General features: G+C 42.6%; 1 protein-coding gene across 2 annotated transcripts in view; it reads right to left on the bottom strand.

The window, feature by feature from the left end:
• The window catches only part of LOC105700141 (D-2-hydroxyglutarate dehydrogenase, mitochondrial), a 29,614-nt gene extending 5,635 nt beyond the window's left edge, over positions 1 to 23,979 (bottom strand). The window contains exons 1-5 of one of the 2 annotated variants that reach the window (XM_012425762.2): positions 23,793 to 23,979; positions 15,511 to 15,620; positions 2,785 to 3,078; positions 547 to 744; positions 273 to 466 (exon numbers count right to left, since the gene is read on the bottom strand). In XM_012425762.2, the coding sequence (XP_012281185.1) occupies positions 273 to 466; positions 547 to 744; positions 2,785 to 3,078; positions 15,511 to 15,517 (693 nt within the window). In that variant the 5' untranslated portion in view covers positions 15,518 to 15,620; positions 23,793 to 23,979. The remainder of the gene's footprint in view (positions 1 to 272; positions 467 to 546; positions 745 to 2,784; positions 3,079 to 15,510; positions 15,621 to 23,792) is intronic. The other variant, XM_012425763.2, reaches the window with a different exon arrangement.
• Between the last annotated feature and the right edge of the window lie 22 nt (positions 23,980 to 24,001).

Genomic DNA, 24,001 nt, shown 5'->3' with positions numbered 1-24,001 from the left:
AAACATTGCATTTATCTCTTATCGTGGCAAATAAATGCAAAGTGTACGTAAAATGTGATGGAATGGCTTTGAACTTCATTAACTAAGAACCACAATAGTTTCAAATCATAAAAAGTGATTCTTTAGTGTAGTATAAATTGAATTTAATAAGAAAGTAGAACTCAACAGATTCAAAAGAATTATACTAAATAGTGTACTGCAATTTATTAAATAGAATAAAGTTCACCCCTTAGTATATCAGTAATTTCAGTACTATTATCATGACTACGTACTGCTTCTAGTCCTGTGACAGTTCCGTGAAGATTTCCATATCGAAGTAATCGCAAACCGCCAGCATTAGTTGAAACGCAACCACCGATTAAACAACTGCCTTTGGCACCTAAATCTAAGGGCATAATTAAGCCGTACTGCTCCACGTGATTTTCCAACTTTTCCAAAATACAGCCAGCTTCGCAGACCAATGTACCTAGAAGAAAAAATAAGAAACTTACGATGCTGAAATAGTTTTCTTATAGAGGAACTTCCTCGTTTTCGCAGCCTTTTTACCCGTTAATGGATTCACATCCAAAACTTTATTCATAAGAGTCATGGAAATAACAATTTCATCGAAAATCGGGACACTGCCACCGACAAGACCCGTATTTCCACTTTGCGGGCAAACTGCTAACTTATTCTTATCGCAATGCCGCAATATGGCTGATACTTCTTCAGTAGTTTTTGGCTTGAGGACGACTCTGCTGGCTCCTGCAATTACACCACTTGTCATCTTTTACATTAAACATATCAAACTTGTAAACATAATAATAATAAACGAATACAACGAATCTACGGCAGGATACTTATCGGTGATCGTGATAAAAGTTCGTGTATAGGGATCGTATGGAACCTACGTAACCCCAGGAAACGAAATTATATGCACCAATGTTATATCTGCGACGTCCTTTGTCGGTTCAATCTAACTTTTAGTCCGATTCCATTGCAGTGATATCGAGACATGGTACAACAAAACCTTAGAGCTTCTTAACAATTGTAACATCCCCAAACAGCACAACGATGACTACAAGAATTCTAAAAGATTACGAATTTTCTGAAAAGTCATCTGTTCTGCCCGGCTAGTTTGTCGGGCAGTTGTTATATGAATCCCGTTGGTTTTTGCAAGTGGAGTTGCAAAATGAGATATTCATACAACTGCTCACATGAAGAAGGAAGGTACCCGAATGACAAGTGAGACTGTTGCGAACAAAACAGCTTAAGTTTATTATAATATTGATTAGACGACTGACTTAGTATTTTGTCAGCTCTTCACGCGTGAATAAGGGTAACTGTTACAGAGATGATGGTGAAGGCTGACGAGAGACGTGTTAAATTATCGAGAGACGGAGAGTGACTGACTTACAGAAAAATTACAGAATTCCTCCTCCGGTCGCATTACATTTTTTGAGGAGGTGGTAGCATATTTCTAGCATAACGATTGGCTGACTGATTTTAAGAAGGGCGGTTAAAATCGAATAATCAGCCTCGTGATTGGTCGGTAGCTGTCCAATACGGTTGGGTGAAATCGGAAAATTTCTCGTTGCCGTGCAGATGGAAAAACATGCTGTATGCACGTGTGCATGTTGCGCGCACGTGTAAGCGGTAAAGTTAAAAAAGGTAAACGGTAAAGAATAGGGACGGTCAACCCGAGAAAATTCTAAAGAACCCTAAACTTCCGCGATGGGACGTACAGGGCAATATAATCGTGTCGTAGAAAATTAAAATTTACGAGCTGATTTCGGCGTTAGAAAATTGTTAAATTGGTAAATGGCCCGATGGGCCCAAGCAGGCAGTAAGTCCCTTTCTGGGAATTTGTTTGACATTCCAAAGTCCGCGATAAATTTATATATATGAATGTCGCGCACGGAACATCATCTGTTGGTTATAGTATATAGTCGACGAAAAGAAGACGAAAAAATATCTTATGCACCGGATTTTGAGATCTTTTAGTCAAGGCCAAAAGATGACAAAATTCAGACATCTTTTCGTCGGTTTATATTCAACGCTATTTCGTCGACTTCGGAGGGTAGTTCTTGATAATCTCTCTTTCCTAGCCCCTATTCTCCGAGGCGGGACGATTACCTCTTAATGTGTACCTGAACTGCGAGATATGAAACAGTGGAGAGGAATGACATCACGACTTAAACGTAAAGACCAGTTACGGGTCTTATATATGAACGAACCGATGTCTACACCACTTGTGAGAAAGCCACGTCAGTGGCATCGATCGGTCCTGTTGAAACTAATTGGTAAGGTTGTTTCGTGTCACCATGAATTTGAATTATTAAGCAAAATAAAATAGCAAATGATAACAATCCTTACACATCGAAAATTAAGTTAATCTTTCTATAAAAATGTAATTCGTCAATTTTTTAATTATATTCGTAAATGAATCTACATCTAAACGAAATAGCGGTGATGTTGCCACCTTGCACATACTTTCTGACATCTTATAGATAGCTTTTCACTTCATCTACTAGGTATCCATAGAGGCATCTTTTAGTCTGATGTATTTAGCAAAATGTAACGTTAGACGTCTTTTAGATATTTCTTCGTCATGCCGAAAAAATGACTCAAAAAAGACATCATTTCGTCATCTTTACGGTAGATGTGCTGTCTGGATCGTTTGTGGCAAATGGTAACAAACTATATTATATTGATCTCGAAAAGTATATTAAACAGAAAAGAGGTGATAATTACATGTATGACAAAACGTTGGAATATTTTCTATTTTCAAACTGAACAATTTACCTCTAACCGTATTTGCCCAATCTATGTTGTAGCTCTCACATTCTTCCGAATCAGTGATTACTCTTTCGTGACCAAGAAGATGTTGAAAGTGTTGAAGATGAGCGTCAGAAATTGAAGCATACGGCCCGCGTTGAACTTTGTATCTAACCGATGTCAATTCTGGTTTAGTCGACATGGATGCGTTACAAAGGATTACATGCGGTCTCTGTCTTTTCGTGACGTCTTCTGTTCGGAGTTTATTAAATGAACTTATCACGTCCCTGGATCTCATGGTTCGGAGCATCAAGGCTGTACCTGTTAGAAATGAAGTTTAATTTTATGTAATTATTACATTCCTATTAAAAATATATGTCGATTTTCGAAGCATGCATGATTTTCGATGCATCGTCAAAGATATTATCTAAACTATTGCCGTAACGGGTTAGAATCGACCTCATCAATTTCGACGATCTTGTACAAAACTTTTTTCAAAGATCCCATTTTTCATCATTTTACAAGCTACAGTATTCTATTTAAACGAATACTGTAGCTTTTTAATTTCGTGAATATTTTCATTTAATTATGTATAGTTAATAATATTATGCAATTATAAATAGCAGAGATAGTAGGTATACTGGGCTGGTTCTGGACAGATTAGTGTGCGTGCACACGCATACACACACACACACACACACACGCACGCACGCATCGCTAGCCTATGCCTGTGAGCCCCCTTCCCCCAATCACCTTGCCCGCAAGTCGTCGTTGGACCCCGATCCACCCCACCCCCCTAAAACGTTGACGCAACGTCCCCCCCCCCCGCGGACGACACAATTGAGATCGGAATTTACCGTCCGCCATTCGATTCCACGAATTCTGCCATCCCCCACTCGATTCCAAGAATTGCGTCGGCACGTTTGCTCGATGTTTGGAGGACAGCTGTTATCTCGTACGAAGCAGGTATCCGTCGGCTCTCTTTGGCCTTCGACACCGGAAGATTCGCGGTGTAATTCACCGAATTTGTCGGCTCTCATCGGTCAAAACAATTCGCGGTACAGATATCAGGCAGCAGTCGCAATTCTAAGAACATTGTCCGTCGATTTTGGAGAACAGCCGTTATCTCTCTCGACGTTGGAATCGGTCGGCTCTCGTCAACCATTCGGCACCGGAAGATTAGCGACGTAATTCTGAGAATTCACGGTACAGGCATGAGGTGGTAAGGAGATCAAAGTTTTGCGACGCGCGAAGGTTCATGAGTATCTAAAGTAAGGGCCGGGTGGAATAATTCTCCAACCAGAAATAAAATACAGAAACTTGAAACGAGCCGAGTGCCCCGGACCAGGGCGTCCGAGGCCGAGTCAAACGACTCGCACAGCACTACGGCCGGGCCCCGCAGCTCGGTGCCCGGTTCCTGCAAGCATGACGCCGGCCGACTAGTGCGCGCCGCGGCCGCTACGCGGGGACCCACGGCCCATGCCCTCTCGCAGGCGCGCAAGCCTCCCGAGCACTAAAAGAGGCCCGGAAAAATAGAGCAAGGTAGAGCAGCAACAGTTCGTCACAATTCGAGGAACACTTGATTCGAATGCAATAAATTACTTCAACTCGCGCGCTCATCACCCAACAAAGATAGCTTCCTCACAGTGCAAATCCTCCAAGGTTTCCCCCGACGAGCAGACCACTCACTGTCTCCACAAAGAGATTCGCCGGGCCGGTCGGCCCCTATCCGCCAACCATGCCCATTAACATCGACGACTGCACCGTTGACGATCTGCGACAAATCATATCAGAATGCCAGAGGCGACTTGCTATACTCAACCCTACTGGAAATCCACCAAATCACCCTCTTACTTCCCCGAACCCCAACACCTCACCTGGCGAATGCATGTCTCCCTCCAACTCAGGGTCCCAAAACGAAGACGAAGACGAAGACGAAAAATCCTTCCAAATTGCACGATCTGAACGCAAACGCAAATCCTCCCGCCCCTCCTCACCTCCCACAACCTTACCCCCAAAAAAATTAAACCACCAACAACCTCACACATATACTCCCAATACTCGCATTCCTCCCATCATTACCGACAAATCCAAATGGTCCTCCTTAATCCATGCCCTCCATGCTAGCAACTCCAAGTTTAACTCCGCCACCGACACCTTAGAAGGTATCAAAATTACTCCCTCCTCCGCCAACGATTACCGCAGCATCACCTCCACCATTCATTCCCTTCAAATCCCAATGTTCACCTACTCACTCCCCGAAGAGACTCCACTTAAAATCGTAATAAGAGGAATCCCTACCTGTTTCTCCATAGATGATATTTCCAATGACCTCGCACTCCAAACCATCACGCCAACTAAAATCATACCCATGCTTACAAGGAGGGTACCTGAGGTGTCCCCCTCCGATTTTGTTCATTTTTAAATATGTTGTAGAGGATTAAAATCTAAGGGACCCAGAGCAATTACTGCTCGCGTAAGGGGTAAAAGAAGTATTCAAAGGAGTGGCTCACCCCTTGAAAATGAATTTTTTAAAAGAATTCCAAATCGATATTTAATAATTCCTCATTCCCTACATTTTGACGGTTGTTTCATGAAAATCTATCGAGTGCTTCTATATGAAACAGCCAACTCACCCCCTTGCAGGGCCAACTTTGAAGCCTGATTTCACCCCCAAAAGTGTTTATCCGCCGATAAAAAAAAACACGGGTCCCTTAGATTTTAGTCCTCTATAACATATGTAAAAATGAATAAAATCGGTGGGGGTCACCTCAGGTACCTTCCTTGTTAGAAAAGATAAAACCCCCAGGCCACTCTTCCTTGCCATCATACCCCGTGAACAAAAACATATTTACAATATCACCAACATCTGCCGAATACGAGTCTGAATTGAACCTCTCCGATCTCTGCCCCACATCTCTGTGTTACCGATGCCAACGTCACGGCCACTCACAAATTAACTGCACAGCCCACCACAAATGCGTTAAATGTGGGGAAGGCCACCCGTCCTACGCCTGTACCAAAAAACGAGATATTCCCCCCACCTGCGCCAACTGCGGAGGTCCTCACACCACAAACTTCCGGGCTGCCCCAAAACTCCCACCCCCAAAACCCAAAAAACCTCCAGTAAACCCCCACCACCCCACCCAATCGATGGAACCGCTCCACCTCAACCGCTGCCACCATATTCAAACCTGCAAACTCAAACCCTAAATCCCCCACCCCCCTTAACACGCTCAAAGGCTTCCTCACCAAACTCCAAGCTCTCTCCCAGCCCCTCACCACCCTCCTAACTCACAATGTCTAACAAACCACATCCCCTTCGCATAACCTTCTGGAAATCAAACGGCCTACTTCATAAAAAACTGGAACTCTCCACCTTCCTCACATTTCATGACATAGACGTAATGCTAGTTAACAAAACACACCTCAACCCCTCCCAGACACCCAAAATTCAAAACTACTCCCTATATAAAAACAACAGACCAACCCGAGGTGGCGGCACCGCCATCTACGTTAAACACTCCATCCCCCACTATCCCGGACCCAACCCATCCACACAACATATTGAAATCACTGCAGTCTTCATAAATACTGCCCTCCCTCCTCGGACGCCTCCTATGCATCTTTACTTATAAATCCCCTCAAAAACCCCTTCTGGACACCAACCTCGATAAACTCTTCCCAGACCCCCTCCCAAGGCTCGTGGCAGGGGACCTCAAGTGCAAACACCCCTCCTGGCACAGCTGAAACACTAACTCCAACAGACTAATACTCGACAGATACGCATTCACACACCCACATATCACAGTGATTCCCCCCCCCCCTCCCTCACCCACCTACTACAGGGGCGAACATCGACCAGATGTCCTAGATATAGCCATCTACCAAAACCTTAGACTGCAACCTCTTATCACGACAGTCTCCGAATTAAGCTCCGATCATAATCCCGTCATCCTTTACTTCGACAATCCCATCTCCCTCCCCCCACCCATCCAAAAACGCACCGACTGGCGATCCTTCACTTCACTTATGACGGAAATAGGCCCAGACCCAAAAATCCACAACATTAATGACCTTGAAACATTAGTAACTCACTTCCAAACCACAATAAAACACAACATAAACGCAGCCTCCACCGGTCCCCCTAACCACCTACTCCCCCTCCCCCGTCCCTCTCTTCCAGCCCACATCCGTAGACTAATCAAGTCCAAAAATCGCGCCAGACGGATATTCCAACGAACGCTCTACCCCAATGATAAGCATACCCTTAACTCACTCCAAAGTAATATCAAACGTTCCCTTCACGCCCACAACAAACAATGGAATCAATAAAACCTCTCCCTCTCCACCAACGACAATTTCCTCTGGAAAATGACCAAAATCCTTCGAGGTAAAACCTCATTCCAAATCCTTCCACTCCACGGACTTAACGGCTTAGTATATTCCCCTCTGGAAAAGCTGAAACTCTCACCAACTACCTCGAAAATCAATGTCAAATAAACCTCACGCACGCCGACCTAGATCACGTTGACAAAATTGAATCAACAGTTAACAGATTCCTCCACACCCACCCCATCGCCTATATCTTCCTCACCTCTCCCTCCGAAATTCAAACCATCATATCCAAACTCAAACCTAAAAAAGCCCCCGGTCCAGACTCTATTCCCAACCAAGCTTAAAAGCCTTACCCTCCAAAGCTATACGCCACTTAAATGCCATATTCAACACCATATTAAGACTACACCACTTCCCTACCTAATGGAAAAACGTCAATATCATCCTTTTCCTCAAACCCCCAAAAAATCCCACTTTCCTTCAAAACTACCGACCCATAAGCCTACTTCCTTCCCTCGGCAAACTCGCCGAAAGAATCATTCTCAACAGACTCACCAAATTCATTAACACACTAAAAATGACCCCTAACTTCCAATTCGGATTCCGCTCCCAACATTCAACGGTACATCAACTCTCCAGGATCCTCGAATACACCTATCACGGCCTCAATGACAATCAAGCCAATGGGGCAGATTTCCTCGACCTGGCCAAAGCCTTTGACAAGGTCTGGCACCACGGCCTACTTTATAAAATGATAATCGCCAAGATCAGCACAAACTAATTCATCTCATAGCATCCTACCTACAAAATCGCTCATTCCAGGTCAAACTCCCCGAAATTACCTCGTCCCCCAAATATCTCTCTGCCGGAGTCTCCCAAGGCTCCGTCCTCTACCCTCATCTATTGAACATATACACCCACAACATCCCCGTCACCGTAAACACTATCCTCGCACAATACGCCGAGGACACCGCCATTCTCTCACGCTCCTGGAGCGTAGACCTCCTCTCCAAAAGAATTCAATTCTCACTCGATGCACTTGAAGACTGGTTCTTAGACTGGCTATTCGAAGTTAATCCTGAAAAAAGCTCGGCCATAATTTTCACCCGTAAACTCAAACACAGCCCAACCCCTCCAAATACTCGACCAAAATATCCCGCGGAAAAACCAAGTCACCTACCTAGGCGTAACACTCGACAAAAGACTCACCCTCTCCCCTCACATACAAACCGCAGCCTCCAAAGGCCGCGGCTCCCTCAACTCTCTTGCCCCCCTCCTCTGCCGGAAAAGCAAACTTTCCCTATCCAATAAACTTCTTCTTTATAAAACAATCACCCGACCGAGCATGCTCTATGCGGCCCCCATTTGGGATCACGCATCCACCTTCAAAATCCACTCCCTCCAAATCATACAAAATAAGACCCTACGCATGATTACAGTTGCGCCCTGGTTTGTCCGAAACTCGATCCTACATCAATATACCAACCTACCTCTCATCACCACTGTCATTCAAAATCTAACCAAAAACTTCTATCCCACCACGACAAACCACCCAAATCCACTCCTACAAGCTACAGTCTATGACCCACAACTCCATACCAAACCCAAACGTCCCAAAACCATCCTCCCCACCACCTGAATCTCCACCAATAGCCGAAGGGCTCCCTCTCACGAAACTGCACACCCAGCAGACACCAATCCAACCACTTCACGATCCCCTCCACTCTCAAGATGACGGGGCGAAGATCTATATTAAGACCGGCCCATCAACCAAAATTCAGTTCAGATTATCAAAGTAGAGTAGAGATAGAGCCGTAGAAAGAGAAGAAACCCGCTTACACACAAACTCTCAAAACCGATTCGCAGGACGAGACCTCGAATCACTATAGGCGCGAATTCGCATCTCCGAAGACAATTCCGTACAGAGACGACACGAACCAGACCTGTACTGTCGTGTCGCCTCTCCGACCCGGGAGTTCGAACAGTAGAGTTAGAATCATTACCACACTAACTTATAAGCCATATTGTAAATTAGTAGCGTTTAACCGACATTTGCAACTCGTACTAACAAAGTAGAGATTCCGTATCAATTACAGTTAAGCACAATATCTTTTGTATCCGGTCTGCTTCCAACGTTTCGCTTTCAGACCTCAATCGACTGACGTCGACCGGCAGCCGACGGACATCAATCAATAAACTATTATTGTTATTAAACCAACAATACTTTACTCCACCCAGGCATTACTCCTCGGGGGTACTCAAACACTCCGAGCGGGTCACTGTCGCGGGAAGAGACTCGAACGTGAACCGCGGCGTGCGAGGACGCCACCTAACCCGCGCGCCCCGAGTCCTATTGTTACAAACTTCAAATTTCATTCTTTAAACCAATATATATATTGGAACTAATCGAATTTTTTAACCGGCGCCTCTTCCAGAACCTTGATTCGAGGTTGCATTGTCAGAAGAATCTCTAGAACCGTCGGCAGGATGCGGTGGATTTTGATTCAACGTTGCATGTGAATTATTGTTGTCGAAAACGAAACATCTTTCAGGTAAATCCGAGCGCCGTATGCACTCTTGGTACCGGTCTCACTGAAATTGCTCCCTCTCTCTCATATCTCGTTGAAATTGCTCTCTCTTCCTCATATCTCATTCTCTTCCATGCGATTGTCCCATTTTTAGGTTTCCGAATGTCACCCAACGTTTACCGTTCGCATACTGACTCTATGGTATCGTTGTGCCGTCATCAAGAAACTCGGTAAAGTTCCGAGCCAATTACATTTTATAGCGAGAAACTCGCAGCGTTGAGCGATGCGAGAAACGCGCCCTGCGCGTTGAGTTCGAGCGAGACGCTACAGAGTTATCAAGAAACTCGTAGCGTTGAGCGATGCGAGAAACGCGCCCTGCGCGTTGAGTTCGAGCGACACGCTACAGAGTTATATACAGTAAGGATCAGGATTTCAGGAGTGGGAGAAATGAAAATATAATTTCGTCTTTGCTACAGATAAAGAAATAAACTTTCGATGAACTAAAAAAATTCAGCAAAAAATCAGGAATTCTTTTAAATTTACCCGACTCTGATTGCTGCTATGTACGTAAAGATATGACACGATAAAGTTTTCGGCACTCTCATAATCGTTATTCTCATATCGTCATCGTCGTCCCTCCAGTCACGGACTACCATTTTCGCACTCACGTGACAGGTCAACCCTCATACGACTTTTTGTACGACATTCAATGGCGCCCCTCGCGGAATGATAATGAACTGCGGCGCTCAGCCCTGCAATGATCGACAATCACACCGAGTACGACGCGTCAACGCATCGAGGATGAAAAACCAATCAGAATTGCGCTTAACCTCGTGGTCACATTCGTTACAGTTCCGATTGGTTTTCATCCTCGACGTGTTGACACGCTGTCGTCTATGTAGCGCACAATGCACTCGGTGAGACTCCGGCCGAAAAGTTAGCAAACATTGATGATACTTTGTACTTTAAGGTAAACATATACGTGCTGTGTCCTATATAGAATGACAAATGGATGCTTTTCGAATTATTGAGATCGATAACATTATATTTTTTCAGGTTAGACATTGATGACATTTTTAGGTTATAGATATTTCGTTCTGGTATCGATCCTTCCACACTAATACCTTGCTTGTACCGATATTAAAGTAGATAATATGCAGTTCATTCATAACTTTCGAGTAATACTGGTATCATCCTTTCATAGTTTTCACCCCGATCGACACATTTCCATTAGTGATTTCTGGTATCGATCCTTCCAAACTGATACCAAACTGATACCCAATGATATTAGATTATATCTCGACTCCTCTTTTACCTTTACATTATATATAATAATTCAATTTTCTTGTGATACCAGTTTTAACATTAACACTTTCCGTTTGGTGTATTAGTAACTCGACACTTTCATTCTATCCATATTATAATAATTTGTAGTTTTTTTCGACACCAGTTTTAATTTTCTTTCGATACCAGTTTTAACATTAAAACTTCCAGCTAGGTGTATTAGTAACTCAATCCTTTCCTTCTATCTACATTATAATAATTTGTAGTTTCTTTCGACACCAGTTTCACTTTTCTTTCTACACCAGTTTCAGTTTTCTTTCGATACCAGTTTTGACATTAAAACTCTCAGCTTGGTGTATCAGTAACTCGATACTTTCCTGCTATCTATCTATATACTTACTAATATCGTAGTATATTTATAACGTTGTAGAAATAATAAAGAGAAATAATATTTAATATGTAATGCAAAGAGGCAACAAAAGTATAAAAAGCATTTAATATTATATTATTGAAATACTAAGAAAATAAGGTATGTTCTTGATATAATTGACGAATTTGTTATAGATTTTAAAAAAAGAATCGAAATCTCTTCAAAAAACACCTTCGGTGTAAAAAAAACTTTGCCAAATACATTTTTATTTCCGACTTCAATTACAAAAATAGCTCAACAATGGAAATCAATTATCTTTGCCAAATACAATAGTACTTTCATATTATTAAAACACTAATCAGTTATTTTTCCCAAATGTCATAGTATATTTTGCTCCCACATAATACAAGTACATCCATTCCAAAAAATTTGTTTTGCCTCGGAATAATGTCTGGGAAAATGTTCAGTTTTCTACTTCATCTAATAAAATTAAAAAATATATAAACTAAATCTAACCATATAAATAAAATTAGAAACTCAATTTGAAAACATCATTTTATTCCTTGCTCATCACTTGCCCGATCCTCGTCGCCGACAGCTCCGAGTCTTAGAAAAATACAAGTTCCATTTTGCATACTACAAATACTACGTCTTCCTTCCGCTCGCGAATATCGTTAATTGGACGCCGACGTTCGATCTCCCGAATTCGATTCCCAAAGTGGTGACTCCGACGTGATTGAACACGCTCACGCACAAAAACCTTCTACCTTTCGTCCTACTCCGGCCTTCTAGCGGCGACTCGCCGTTTTCCCACTCTCTGGCAACTAGACTTATACATACGCACGTGCGCTCCCTAGCCTCGTACGCAACGGCGCAACCAGCCGCGAACCGCACGTGCGCGTGCACGACTCTCGCCAGGTGCGCATTGTAGCCTCGTACGCAATGGCACACTCTAGCCTCGTACATACTCACACACACGGTGCGCACTTTTCAACTGCCAGCAGACACTATATCGTTGTCACTGGCGGGCGAGTACTGTGGTGGTCATAGCATATATATACGAAGTTCTTCCTTCTACACGGGCCTTCGATAGCCCAGCGGATACGCTCACCGTTCGTACCGCGTAGTCTCTCGGGTTCGAATCCCGCTCAGGAGAGATTTCTTGGTGTCTGAGACAGGACCTGCCTGATAGCCTTACGGACGAGTCACAGACAGACCCGAGACGAAACACAACAACAATATAGGTACACATCTACACACCAACACACCAGTTTCCAAAGTAGATTGTATAAATTCGAATAAGTGACGAGTAATTTTACCCGATGAGAAGGAACAAAAGTTTCAGAATTATAAATATCAAGAGGCGGTACGGTTCGCTATATATGCCGACATTGAATGTATGTTAGAACCAGTTGCCAATACACTTCAATCAGGAAACACGGCACCAATTCAAAAACATGTTCCACACAGTATTGCGTATTACCTTAATTGTACCATTGACGAATCTTTATCAAAATTTTAAATTAAACGTGGAAGAAACTGTACTGAGTGGTTCATGAACAAATTGCAGGAATTGGCACAGTCAATAGAATTTTATCATAAACGTATCGTTCCCATGGAGCCTTTGAGTTGTACACAGATACAACAGTTTAATTCCGCGAATTTTTGTCACATTTGTGAGAAACCGTCTACGTTGCAGGATGTCAAACATTGTTACCGTTGTCATTTCACAGGCAAATAACGCGGTGCCGCATATCCAGATTATAATTTGAATTATCAGAATTCGCATACAGTTCCCATAATTTTTTACAAACTATCCGGTTACGATCCCCATTTCCTGATCAAGGCATTGGCTACCTCCTTCGAGGGTTCAATAAATCTTCTACTGATAAACAAGGAACGGTACATATAGTTTACAAAGAACGTCAAAGGTACGCGTCTTAACTTTCCATTCCTAGACTCTTTCAGGTTTATGGCGAGCAGTATCGAAAAGTTGTCACCTTATCTAAGTGATAATGAAAAATTGATTACACGTAAACATTGTAATAACGTAGAGAAATGTAAGCTATTAACGAGGAAAGGTGTCTTTCCTTCTGAGTATATGGATTCTTGGAAAAAAACTTAAGGAGAGGCGGTTACCTCCGGAAGAAAAGTTTTTTTCAAAATTAAGTAATAAGAAAATGCCCGAAAATGATTATGAATATGCATCTAAAGTTTGTCACACTTTCGGTATTCAAACATTAGGAGAATATTCGGATTTATATCTGAAGACCGATGTTACACTTTTAGCTGATATATTTGAACATTTTCAGCAGAACTGCTTCTTCACGTATAAATTAGATCCTCTACATTATTATACCGCCCTCGGACTTGCTTTCCAAGCTATGCTCAAGTGTACGGGTATCAAATTGGAACTTTTCGATCACGTGGAGATGTTGCTGTTTATCGAAAAAGGTATTCGTGGTGGCGTGGCTCAATGTTCAAACAGATATGCCAGGGCTAATAACAAATATATGGGACAAGACTTCCATGTAAATAAGGAAGAATCGTATCTCATGTACTCTGATGTTAATAATTTGTACGGTGCAGCTGTGAATAATTTCTTACCGTCTAATTTGTTCAAGTGGGAGGAAAATTTTGATCAGCTTGACATTCGCAGTATTCCCGATGATCATCCTATAGGATACATCCTCGAGGTTGACATAGAGATCGGATCGATTTAAGAAACCGTCGAATAAATTTTTTTTAAAGGAATGTTGTCTAATTGGAACCGATAACTATTTCACCAAGCCTGTAACATTCCTGTTTTAACCACCGTTCCCATGGGAGCGTCTTCCAACCAAGTATACGTGCATGAACTTGTGGCTGGAACGAAATTTTCATGGGATATCTTGGACCTCGAGCTACATACCGTATAAGAGGTCTAAGAATAATCTTCAAGGCATTCTGCGAGATGCTACCAAAATCTACGTTAAAGGATTGGAGAAGAAGACGTGGTTAAAGAGTCTTACAGAACAATCCGACCGCATCGTTAACTTAGGATATCTGGATTGTACGTAGTTGCAAAAGTTACGAAATAAGACGAACACCCGATGTTTGCATCATAACGCTTCGCATTTTAATTGTTCGACCGAGAATGTTAAACAGTTAAGGGTCTAGTTATCGAAAATAAAGAAAGAGTGACACAAGCCGTTATGCGTATTTATTTGACACACTACAAACATTGAAATTCGATATGGTTATAGTGCCTACCGAGGTACCACATGATAAGTCCATTCCCTTCGCCGGCACGCGTCATGTTTTAAAACGTATCATCGTCATCCTTCAACGCTTTTGCCATCCTCGCCGGTAGAAATACCGAGAAGCTCTTCTCGATGCTCGCCAGCAATCTCATCCCATATTTGGTTTGAACTTGTCGTATGCCGCTAATTATATAATCCACGTTAGTTTGGGGTGGAGCGGGGTCCGACGGGCAGGGATTTGTCGGCAAGGCGGTTGGGGGTAAGGGGGTCACACGCATAGACCGGCGCTGCCCCCCCCCCCCCCCCCGTGTGTGTTTGTGATTATAAAGGAGGGAAAGGACAAGTACTTTGAGCTGGTGATTCGTTAGGAACAAGGGTCATTGAGGCAGTACAAGATTTCAAAGTCCTAGGGAAATAAGCGAACTGTTGGTTTGATCGAAGATCTCTCGGAAGGCGTCACAGAAATTAGAAATTTGGACAAGAAATCAGTTTTAGCTACCAGTGCACAAAAGCAGAAGACTGTGATAACGGCCTAAGAGCGGGATTTAGGCGTCATCCAACAGCTTAAATAAAACAATTCTTACTAATGGAAAATAGGGCGGACATTACACTATATTGATAATCAAGATTGGGCCTATAGTGAAACAATAACATCGGCGATGTATGAGCTTAGTTTATCAACCAACATAGGGCTAATGTTGGGTGCCAAACTTGGATTAAGGTCGTCAGTAATGAAAGGCCAGGGTATTATGCGAAGCTTTGTTCCAAGCAAAACTTGAATATTGGCCCAACGTTGCCCCTATATAGCAAACACTGATTGGCCCAATGGGGCGCCTATAGTTAAATAATAACACCGGCGATATTCGAGTTTAGTTTATCAGCCAAAGCAGGGCCATTATTGCTTGCCAAGCTTGGACCAAGACCTTCAGCAGCAAAATCAATATGCAATTGTTTAAAACTCATCATTTTTTTTTTTACAATTACTACTTGCCATTCATTTTCAGTCGGTATTCAACACTTTTTCGGCGTAAAAATTCTGAAGGATATGGTTCAATTTGAACTCCTCCTGGTGATGGGCAAGTGCTGTGCCAACTGAGTTATCTGAAACAAGTATTACCCAATCATTTACTCAGGTATATAAATTACATGTCGATTTTACATCAGTTTGTTTTGACCCAAAACAATTTGCTAGATACTGATACAATGCATGTCGGATACACTGCATCATTAAAACTATTGGAGTCTGAGGGACACGACTCCATCATTCGCTCCACGGACGATACTAGCCTGGTGGCGCCCTCAACATGGGAGACAAGTGGCGCGCGCATCGGTACGGGAAGCAGATGGCGCGCGCGACGACACTAACGGTCGTTCGTCCTGGCGCGTGAACCGCGCATCGGCGCCTCACCTCTCTTTTTCATATCGTTTTACTTTTGCTTCCACAAAACCTGTGTACTTTGTACCATTGCCAAATAAAGTGCGTGGAACTACAACAGGTTATGGGCCCAGGCCACCGAATAAAGTAAGAACGCTGAAGGATATCGAGAAAGTGCGGAAATTGAGGTTAGGACGAAAACGTGGTCTGTATTCGCGGAACGTGGAAAAGTAGCCGTGAGGAAATGGCGTCGTCTAACACAGTGAGAATAGAACTCCTAAGTATAGACAATTTCGACACGTGGGTGATACAGATGGAAGCGATTCTAACCAAAAATGACGCATGGGGTTTCGTATCGGGTGAAAAGGTGAGGCCCGCGGTCGCGGCGACGGACAGTGCATCTGTCGAAGCAGCGAGAACGTGGGACGTCGAAGACAAGAAGGCAAAGTCGGACATTATACTCGCCATAAAATCGTCGGAATTTAAACAAATAAAAGGGTGTAATACGTCGCGTGAAGTCTGGCTGAAATTGAAGTCGATATACCAATCGAGTGGACCGGCACGCAAAGCAACGTTATTGAAGCAGTTAACCCTTCACAAGATGAACGACGATGAGGACGTGCGCGAACATATTCGAAAATTCTTCGACATCATAGACAAGTTAAGTGAAATGGAAGTAGAAATAAATCCTGATCTATTGACGGTTATGCTTCTGTACAGTCTCCCGCCGACCTTCGAAAATTTCAGGTGTGCAATCGAGTCACGCGATGAGCTACCAAACCCCGAAGTGCTACGCATAAAGATCATCGAGGAATACGACGCACGGAAGAAGGACGTGCACGAGAACAATCCCAACGCGATGTATACAAAGAAACGCTGGACGAATCAAAGAGGTCTATGTGGAACTGCAGGCAACTCAAGAAACGCATCGAGGAACGAAGACGAGTCGAAGCTCGGGCAATTCAAGTATCGGTGTCATCGATGCAGAAAAAAAGGCCACAAAGCGGTCGACTGTAACGAACCGAAGGGAGATGTCGACAAGGCAAATGTGGTTAACAATGTAAGCTTGTGCACGGAATTCGAAGAAGTACTGACCATGGAAGCACAAGATGTCAACATCGTGCAACGCGAATCAAAATGGTGCTTGGACAGTGGGTGTACCACACACATCGACAGTACAAACACCAAATTCACGGGAGCCCTTCAATCGTGTAGCAGAAACGTGAGGCTGGCGAGTACGCAAGCGTCCACGTCGATTCAAGGGAAAGGCAGTGTATCGATACTCACGGAGATTGATGGTCATCAACGGAACGTGAACGTACGAGAAGTATTGCGAGTTCCGGAACTACGAACAAACTTGCTGTCCGTAGGAAAGATTACTGACCAAAATTACTCGGTCATTTTCGACAAGGAAAAAGCTGAAGTGGTCGACAAAAATGGGAAGACCGTCCTGATTGCCGATAGGAGGGGCGGACTGTACTATATACGCGAGACAGATGACGAATACAATGCGAACGTGGAAGACATCGAGAACCCTAAAGCGAGATCCAAACTCGAAACGTGGCACGTAAAGCTGGGTGACCTGAACGTTCGTGATCTTGTTCAGTGCCAACGAAACGGAAGTGTGGAAGGCATGGATCTCGGAAAATTAGGGAGATTGGAAGATTTCGTCTGTGAAGTATGTCTGCGCAGCAAAATGACCAGGGTGCCCTTTCCGAAGGCATCGAATAGAGCTTCACAACTGTTGGAAATAATCCACAGCGACGTCATGGGACTGATGCGCGTGGAATCAAACGGAGGATCGAAATACGTCGTCACGTTTATCGATGACTACAGCAGGTGGTGTGCAATACGACTACTGAAAAGGAAAAGCGACGCACTCGAGGCGTTTAAGGAGTACAAGGCTCTTGTCAAAAATCGATTCGGAAGAAAAATACAGATATTGCAGTTAGACAACGGAAAGGAGTACCGAAACGACGCCATTGACGCATTTTTGAGAGAAAACGGAATCGGTCGGAGAACGACGGTAACCCACACGCCCGAACAAAACGGTGTCGCGGAGAGGCGAAACAGAACTCTGATGGACATGACAAGGTGCCTCCTAGCGCAATCATCATTGCCTCCGTCATTCTGGGGCGAGGCACTAAGTACGGCAAATTATATTCGCAATCGTTGTCCATCAAGAGGCCTCGGAGGGAAAACAGCCTACGAAAGGTGGACTGGAAGAATCCCGGATGTCAGTCACCTGAGAGAGTTCGGATCGGAAGTGTTCACGTTCATTCGAGGACCGAAAGAAGGAAAGCTCGCGCCACGAAGCAAGAAAGGAGTCCTCGTCGGTTACTCCGACGAGACAAAAGGGTACCGCATATGGTTGACCGACGAAAGACGAATCGATATTGCACGGGACGTAAAATTTGTGGGACTGAAGAGATCCCCAAAGCAAATTGAAAACTTCGACAGAATTACGGAGGACGACCGGGAAGATGGATCTCACACAGAAGTCATTTTTCCTGGGAGTGCGCGCAACATCGCACCCTCGGAGGACGAAGGCGAAATTGTCAACGATGATGTTGTCGAAGGAGAGATCGACAACGACGAAGACAATCAAGACGAAGAAGAAGACGACAGAACAAATCAAGACGGAGATCGCCAGGGACAACAGCGAAGAGGTCGAGGGAGGCCCAGAATTGTGAGAACCGACCAGAGAGGAAGACCTCGAAAGGAGTACAATATGGTCGATCGTGCAGGAATGATTGAAGAATTCTCGTGTCTTGCCGAGGTACCACTCGAGAGTGCTATACATGGTCAGCACGCCGAGGAATGGTATAAGCGATGGAATCGGGGCTGAAATCAATCATCGGAAGCGACACGTGGACCATCACGGATAGGCCCGAAAGGCAGACGGTTATTGGCAGTCGCATAGTGCTTCGAAATAAATACAAATGCGACGGAACCCTAAATCGGAGGAGAGCCCGCATCGTAGCAAAGGGCTTCGCTCAGAGACCTGGCGTAGATTTCAGCGAAACGTTTGCGCCAGTGGCGCGACTTAGTTCGATCAGAACAATCGTAGCTTTAGCTGCAGAAAATGACATGAACCTGAGACAATTCGACATCGCGACGGCGTACTTAAATAGTGAGCTGAAAGAGAAGGTTTTCATGGAGATTCCAAAATACACAATGGAAGTATTGGAGAGAATTGCATCAGCGGAGGCTACTGACAGCGACCTCAAGACCAAGCCGAAGAGGATGCTCCGCGAAATACTCCGGGGCGACATTGTTTTTTGAAAAAGGGCTTATACGCGCTCAAGCAGGCAGGTCGCTGTTGGTACGAGCGAATCGACCGGGAAATTGTAAATTTTGGAGCAAGAAGGTCGATCGCTGATCCGTGCGTGTACATGAAAGAGGACGGCAAGAACTTACTCCTGATCGCCATATACGTCGACGATATCGTCCTAGCTTCACAAAACAATTCCGAAATCACGAAGTTCGGTCAGCACTTATCGAATATATTTGAATTAAAGGATCTAGGGACGATACAATATTGCTTTGGGATGGAATTTGCCAGACAGAAGGACGAGAGCTCAGTCTGTCAGTCTGGCTACATCAGAGATATCCTCGACCGTTTCGGGATGTCTGATGCTAAGCCTGTATCGACACCAATGGACCCCGGTACGAAGCTGGAAAGAAAGGACGGCGAGGAAGGACCGGACGAAGCAAAGCTCCCCTATCGCGAACTTATAGGCTCCCTCATGTACCTGGCCGTGTGCACTCGACCCGACATTGCATTTACTGTCAGTTACCTTAGCCAGTTCAACTCCTGCTACGATGCCGGTCGCTGGGCCGCGGGAAAGCGTGTTCTGCGCTACCTTCAGGGAACGCAGAGATTAGGACTGAGGTTCCGGAAGACAGGAAGGACCCTAGAAAGTTTCGTGGACGCAGACTGGGGGAATTGCACGATCGACAGAAGATCCTACACCGGGTACGCATTTATCTTAGGTGGATGTCCCATCTCGTGGGAGTCCAAGAAGCAGAGGACAGTGGCATTATCATCCACGGAAGCAGAGTACATGGCACTATCAGAAGCATCGAAGGAAGCCGTGTACCTGAAGCGTTTTATCCGTGACGCTGGTTTCGACAAGATGGCCCGAGTCGACATTCTATGCGACAACAACGGAGCTCGGAGACTGGCCGAGAACCCTGTGTTCCATAATCGAAGCAAGCATATCGACGTACGTCATCGTTTTGTGCGAGAAGTCATCCTAAACGGCGAATTGAAAATCAAATATACGCCAACCGACAGAATGGCAGCGAATGGCTTGACCAAGCCGATGTCTAAGCCAAGACACCTGAAGTGCATCGAGCTCCTTGGCTTGGCAAGAATCGAAGCTCAGGGAGGAGCCCTCCGTGAATGGAGGGGGAGTATTGGAGTCTGAGGGACCCGACTTCATCATTCGCTTCACGGACGACACTAGACTGGTGGCGCCCTCGGCATGGGAGGCAGGTGGCGCGCGCATCGACACGGGAAGCAGATGGCGCGCGCGACTACACTAACGGTCGGTCGTTCTGGCGCGTGAACCCCGTATCGGCGTCTCACCTCTTTTCGTATTTTTACTTTTGCTTCCACAAACTAACCTGTGTACTCTGTGTTATTGTCCGAATAAAGTACATGGAACTACAACAAAAAGATGTTTGGGCTGATGAAAAAAATGCCGATTCAGTTATAAACATAGTGTACATATTGTACACCTTAAAATATTTATTCAAATTGTACAAAACTATTCTGCACTTAAGGGGTTGTTTCCCCCCGGTATCGCTGTTATTTGTGAAAATCCTGAAAGACGTCAACTTTATTTTTCAATTTTAAGCACGAAAATGATTTTTCCGTAATTTATTTAATTTTATTGCAAATATTATATTCAAAAACGTTTGAAAAAAAACCGTTTTTCGGGTTGCTACCCCCGAGGTCCGAATTACTGTCAGTAGTTTCGCCTACTAGAGAAAAAATTTTGTACTTTGATTTATTTCAAAACATTGATTACAACTCCAGATATTCAGAAAAAACCGTTTTAGGGGGTAAACTTTAGGGGCGATTTTCACCCCTTAAATAGGGGATTAGGCCGATAAAAAAAATTACGTGTTCCTTATTTTTCGATGCTCTACAACATACTTAAATTTCAAGAAAATCGGAGACGGACACCTCGAGGGGTTTCCTTGTAAGTGTGATGATAAACCCCCTCCAGGGTGAACAAAAGAATCTAAGTTTGTTTTTTCTGCGAATAATTAATTAGTAATAAATTCTGGTGTATCCGTCAACGATTTATTATTGCTTTTATACCGTGGCAATGCTAGCTTTATAGAAAGCTGGCATCACCACTGTTCTTCGAAAAAGTAAAACAGCAAAACATTTTTTTCTTGCGCAATAAAGTAGCAATAAATTTTGCAACAAATTTGATTGAATTGTGCTAAAGTGGCAATGCCTTTATAGACATCATAATCTGTAAATGTTGAAATTTAAATAGCATGGTAACACCAGATCGTATGAGAAGCACACATCTAGTTATTAACCCACCAAACACCACTACGTAACAATAATATAACTGTTACATAACATTTGTAACATATAAAGTAACATATATATAATATAAAAGTAAGATTTGTATTATTTCCTACGCAGCTATATAACACGGTTATAAAATGGATAATGTAACATATACATATCGGTAACATATTAGAGGTTATGTTAACCCTCTATGGGCCCGGGTAACTTTCAGGTCACATTTTAAATGAAAAATTTTTTTTCATTTGCATATATAGGTTCCTAATTGCTGATTTTTCGTTCCCCCATTTTTTTTTTATTTAAAACAAAAATTCGGCCCATAGAGGGTTAATATTATATAACAGCAATGCTAAGAAGTTTGTAACAATGTTGTCGAACCGTAATAATTTGACGTTATGTAACGTTGATGTATCTTTTGAATAACATTCGTTATATATCATGTTATTCCAGTGTTATGTAACTGTAACAACTTGATGGATATCAATTTCGCAACACGATTTCAACACTTTTTTAAATTAAAATTATGTTTCGTTAAACAAATGTCAGACAAAGGAGTAAAGGGGTATCACAAAACCGATTAACAGGCTTCAGGTCGGTAAAGTGTTCAGAAACTTTATGAAAAATAAAACATGAGTTTACTAAGATAATGCAGTTAATGATAAATGAAGAGTTGATAAATGACTGACATTGAGTCACCATCGACTGACTATTCATATCTGATTATTCAACATTTTATAATCCTTCCACAGAATAGTTTGTAAACTATTTAGACACTGCATTTTCTCCGCTATGAGGTATTTCATCTGCAAACTAAGAGCTTAAATTTCCAATCCCATCCATTAGACTGATTCTTATTTACTCTTGGCAAACCTTTTTTTGTGATTTTCTTTCATGTCGTGACATGCTCTTTCGCATTTTTCTTGGAAACAGTCAAACAAAAAAATGTCGTAGATAATGATATGCACATTTTTAACGGATCTGCAACATTTGTATAAAGGTTTTATGTATATAATTAATATTTTGCAAGATTAATTTTCTCTTTAATTTTATTGTTTTTCCATTTTCAAGGGCCCAGGGGCACCCTTTTCCTTAGTCCGATTAAGCTGAAATGTTACACGAATTATTTTTACATAAAATGGAACCAAACTGTGGGATAGCGCAAAGAAAATTCAAACTTTGAAAATAAGGAAAATGATACATATTGATCTCACCTTATTTTCTACTTACTAATATTTAATTTACTTCTGAACACAATGTTAGTAACAATCACAGAAATTCGCCACTACATGCATCAACTAATTAAATCTTTTACAGATACAGGATAAATAAAGCATCTGCCAGGTAAAAATGGCAAAATGTATATAAAAATGACGACAGAACTGAAACTGATTTCATAGGCAGTCAAGTACTCGTAAATGTTATTAAAAAATCTTCGTAGTAACCAAGGATGCTTAATATTAATATGAATAAAAACGTTACCACTTTCTGATCTAGAATCATTAATTAAAAATTTGTATCATTGCAGATATCATGAAATATTTTGGATATAATAATTCCAATTGTCGAGCAGCCACATTTGACCGCCCATTGCTGATGTATACAAAGAAGGTAACCTATACTCGACTGAAAACAAGATTGAGTCTCTCGGTAGTGTTATATTTGCTCGTTATACCAGCTCATACATATTATTCATATATTTTTCTTTTTCCATCATTAATGAATAATAAGTAGATATTGTAATCAATACCTAACCATCCACAATTTTCCATTAAAATCATCCGTTTTAACAATGCGACCACCTACGAGTAGCAGATGCCATTTTCAAATTTAATTGTTTTTTCTTTAATTCTCTTCAACAAAAAGCTTTCTCTATATAAGACAAATAGTTGGTTAATCTCAAGATATGAAAATATTTTGTCAAACTTCCAACTCATCTGTCCTTTTAACACGACCACTTGCCAACATTTAATTTGTGTAATTTGATTACTTTAACAATAAGCCACTTTTCAGCAAAAGAACGTTTAATATTTCATGAGGAAGCTTACATCGGTCTCTTATTTTTCCAATGGCATCTGTTTTGAAAATGCAACTATTTCATGCAGCATACTTATGTATTCTCAGTGTTATTCATATTTCCACTAACTTTAGCATTTAGTTCAACCTGATATTAACGATGCAAATGTAGTTAAATTTATTTAAATTTTCCAAAATTGGCTATATAGCCATCATACAGCCATCTTACAGCCGGCAGACGAGCAATTTTTTCATTTATTACAAACAGTTTACGTATCTGCAATGTTAAACCTTTGATATATTCTAAAACAATTGTTTCTATTCGTACCTATTGGGGTATAACCTCTCGCATGTTCTCGCCTTACGTCGGTCACGTACTACACGCTGCGAACGACCTTGCGATCCTCGCAACGCGGTAAAAAAAATTTCAGAGCACATGTTTATTACTCTTGATATGTAAAATAAACCATGGACGTATGAATATATGGACGGATCCCAAACAGAGATGAGTTGGGAGATTGCTCACGGGCAGGGTCG

This window comes from Orussus abietinus, unplaced genomic scaffold (genome assembly GCF_000612105.2).
Source record: "Orussus abietinus isolate OABI.00-Male unplaced genomic scaffold, Oabi_2.0 scaffold520, whole genome shotgun sequence".
Classification (NCBI taxonomy): domain Eukaryota; kingdom Metazoa; phylum Arthropoda; class Insecta; order Hymenoptera; family Orussidae; genus Orussus; species Orussus abietinus.
Note: the sequence above shows the minus strand (reverse complement) of the source record. Positions and strands in the feature narration are given on the sequence as shown.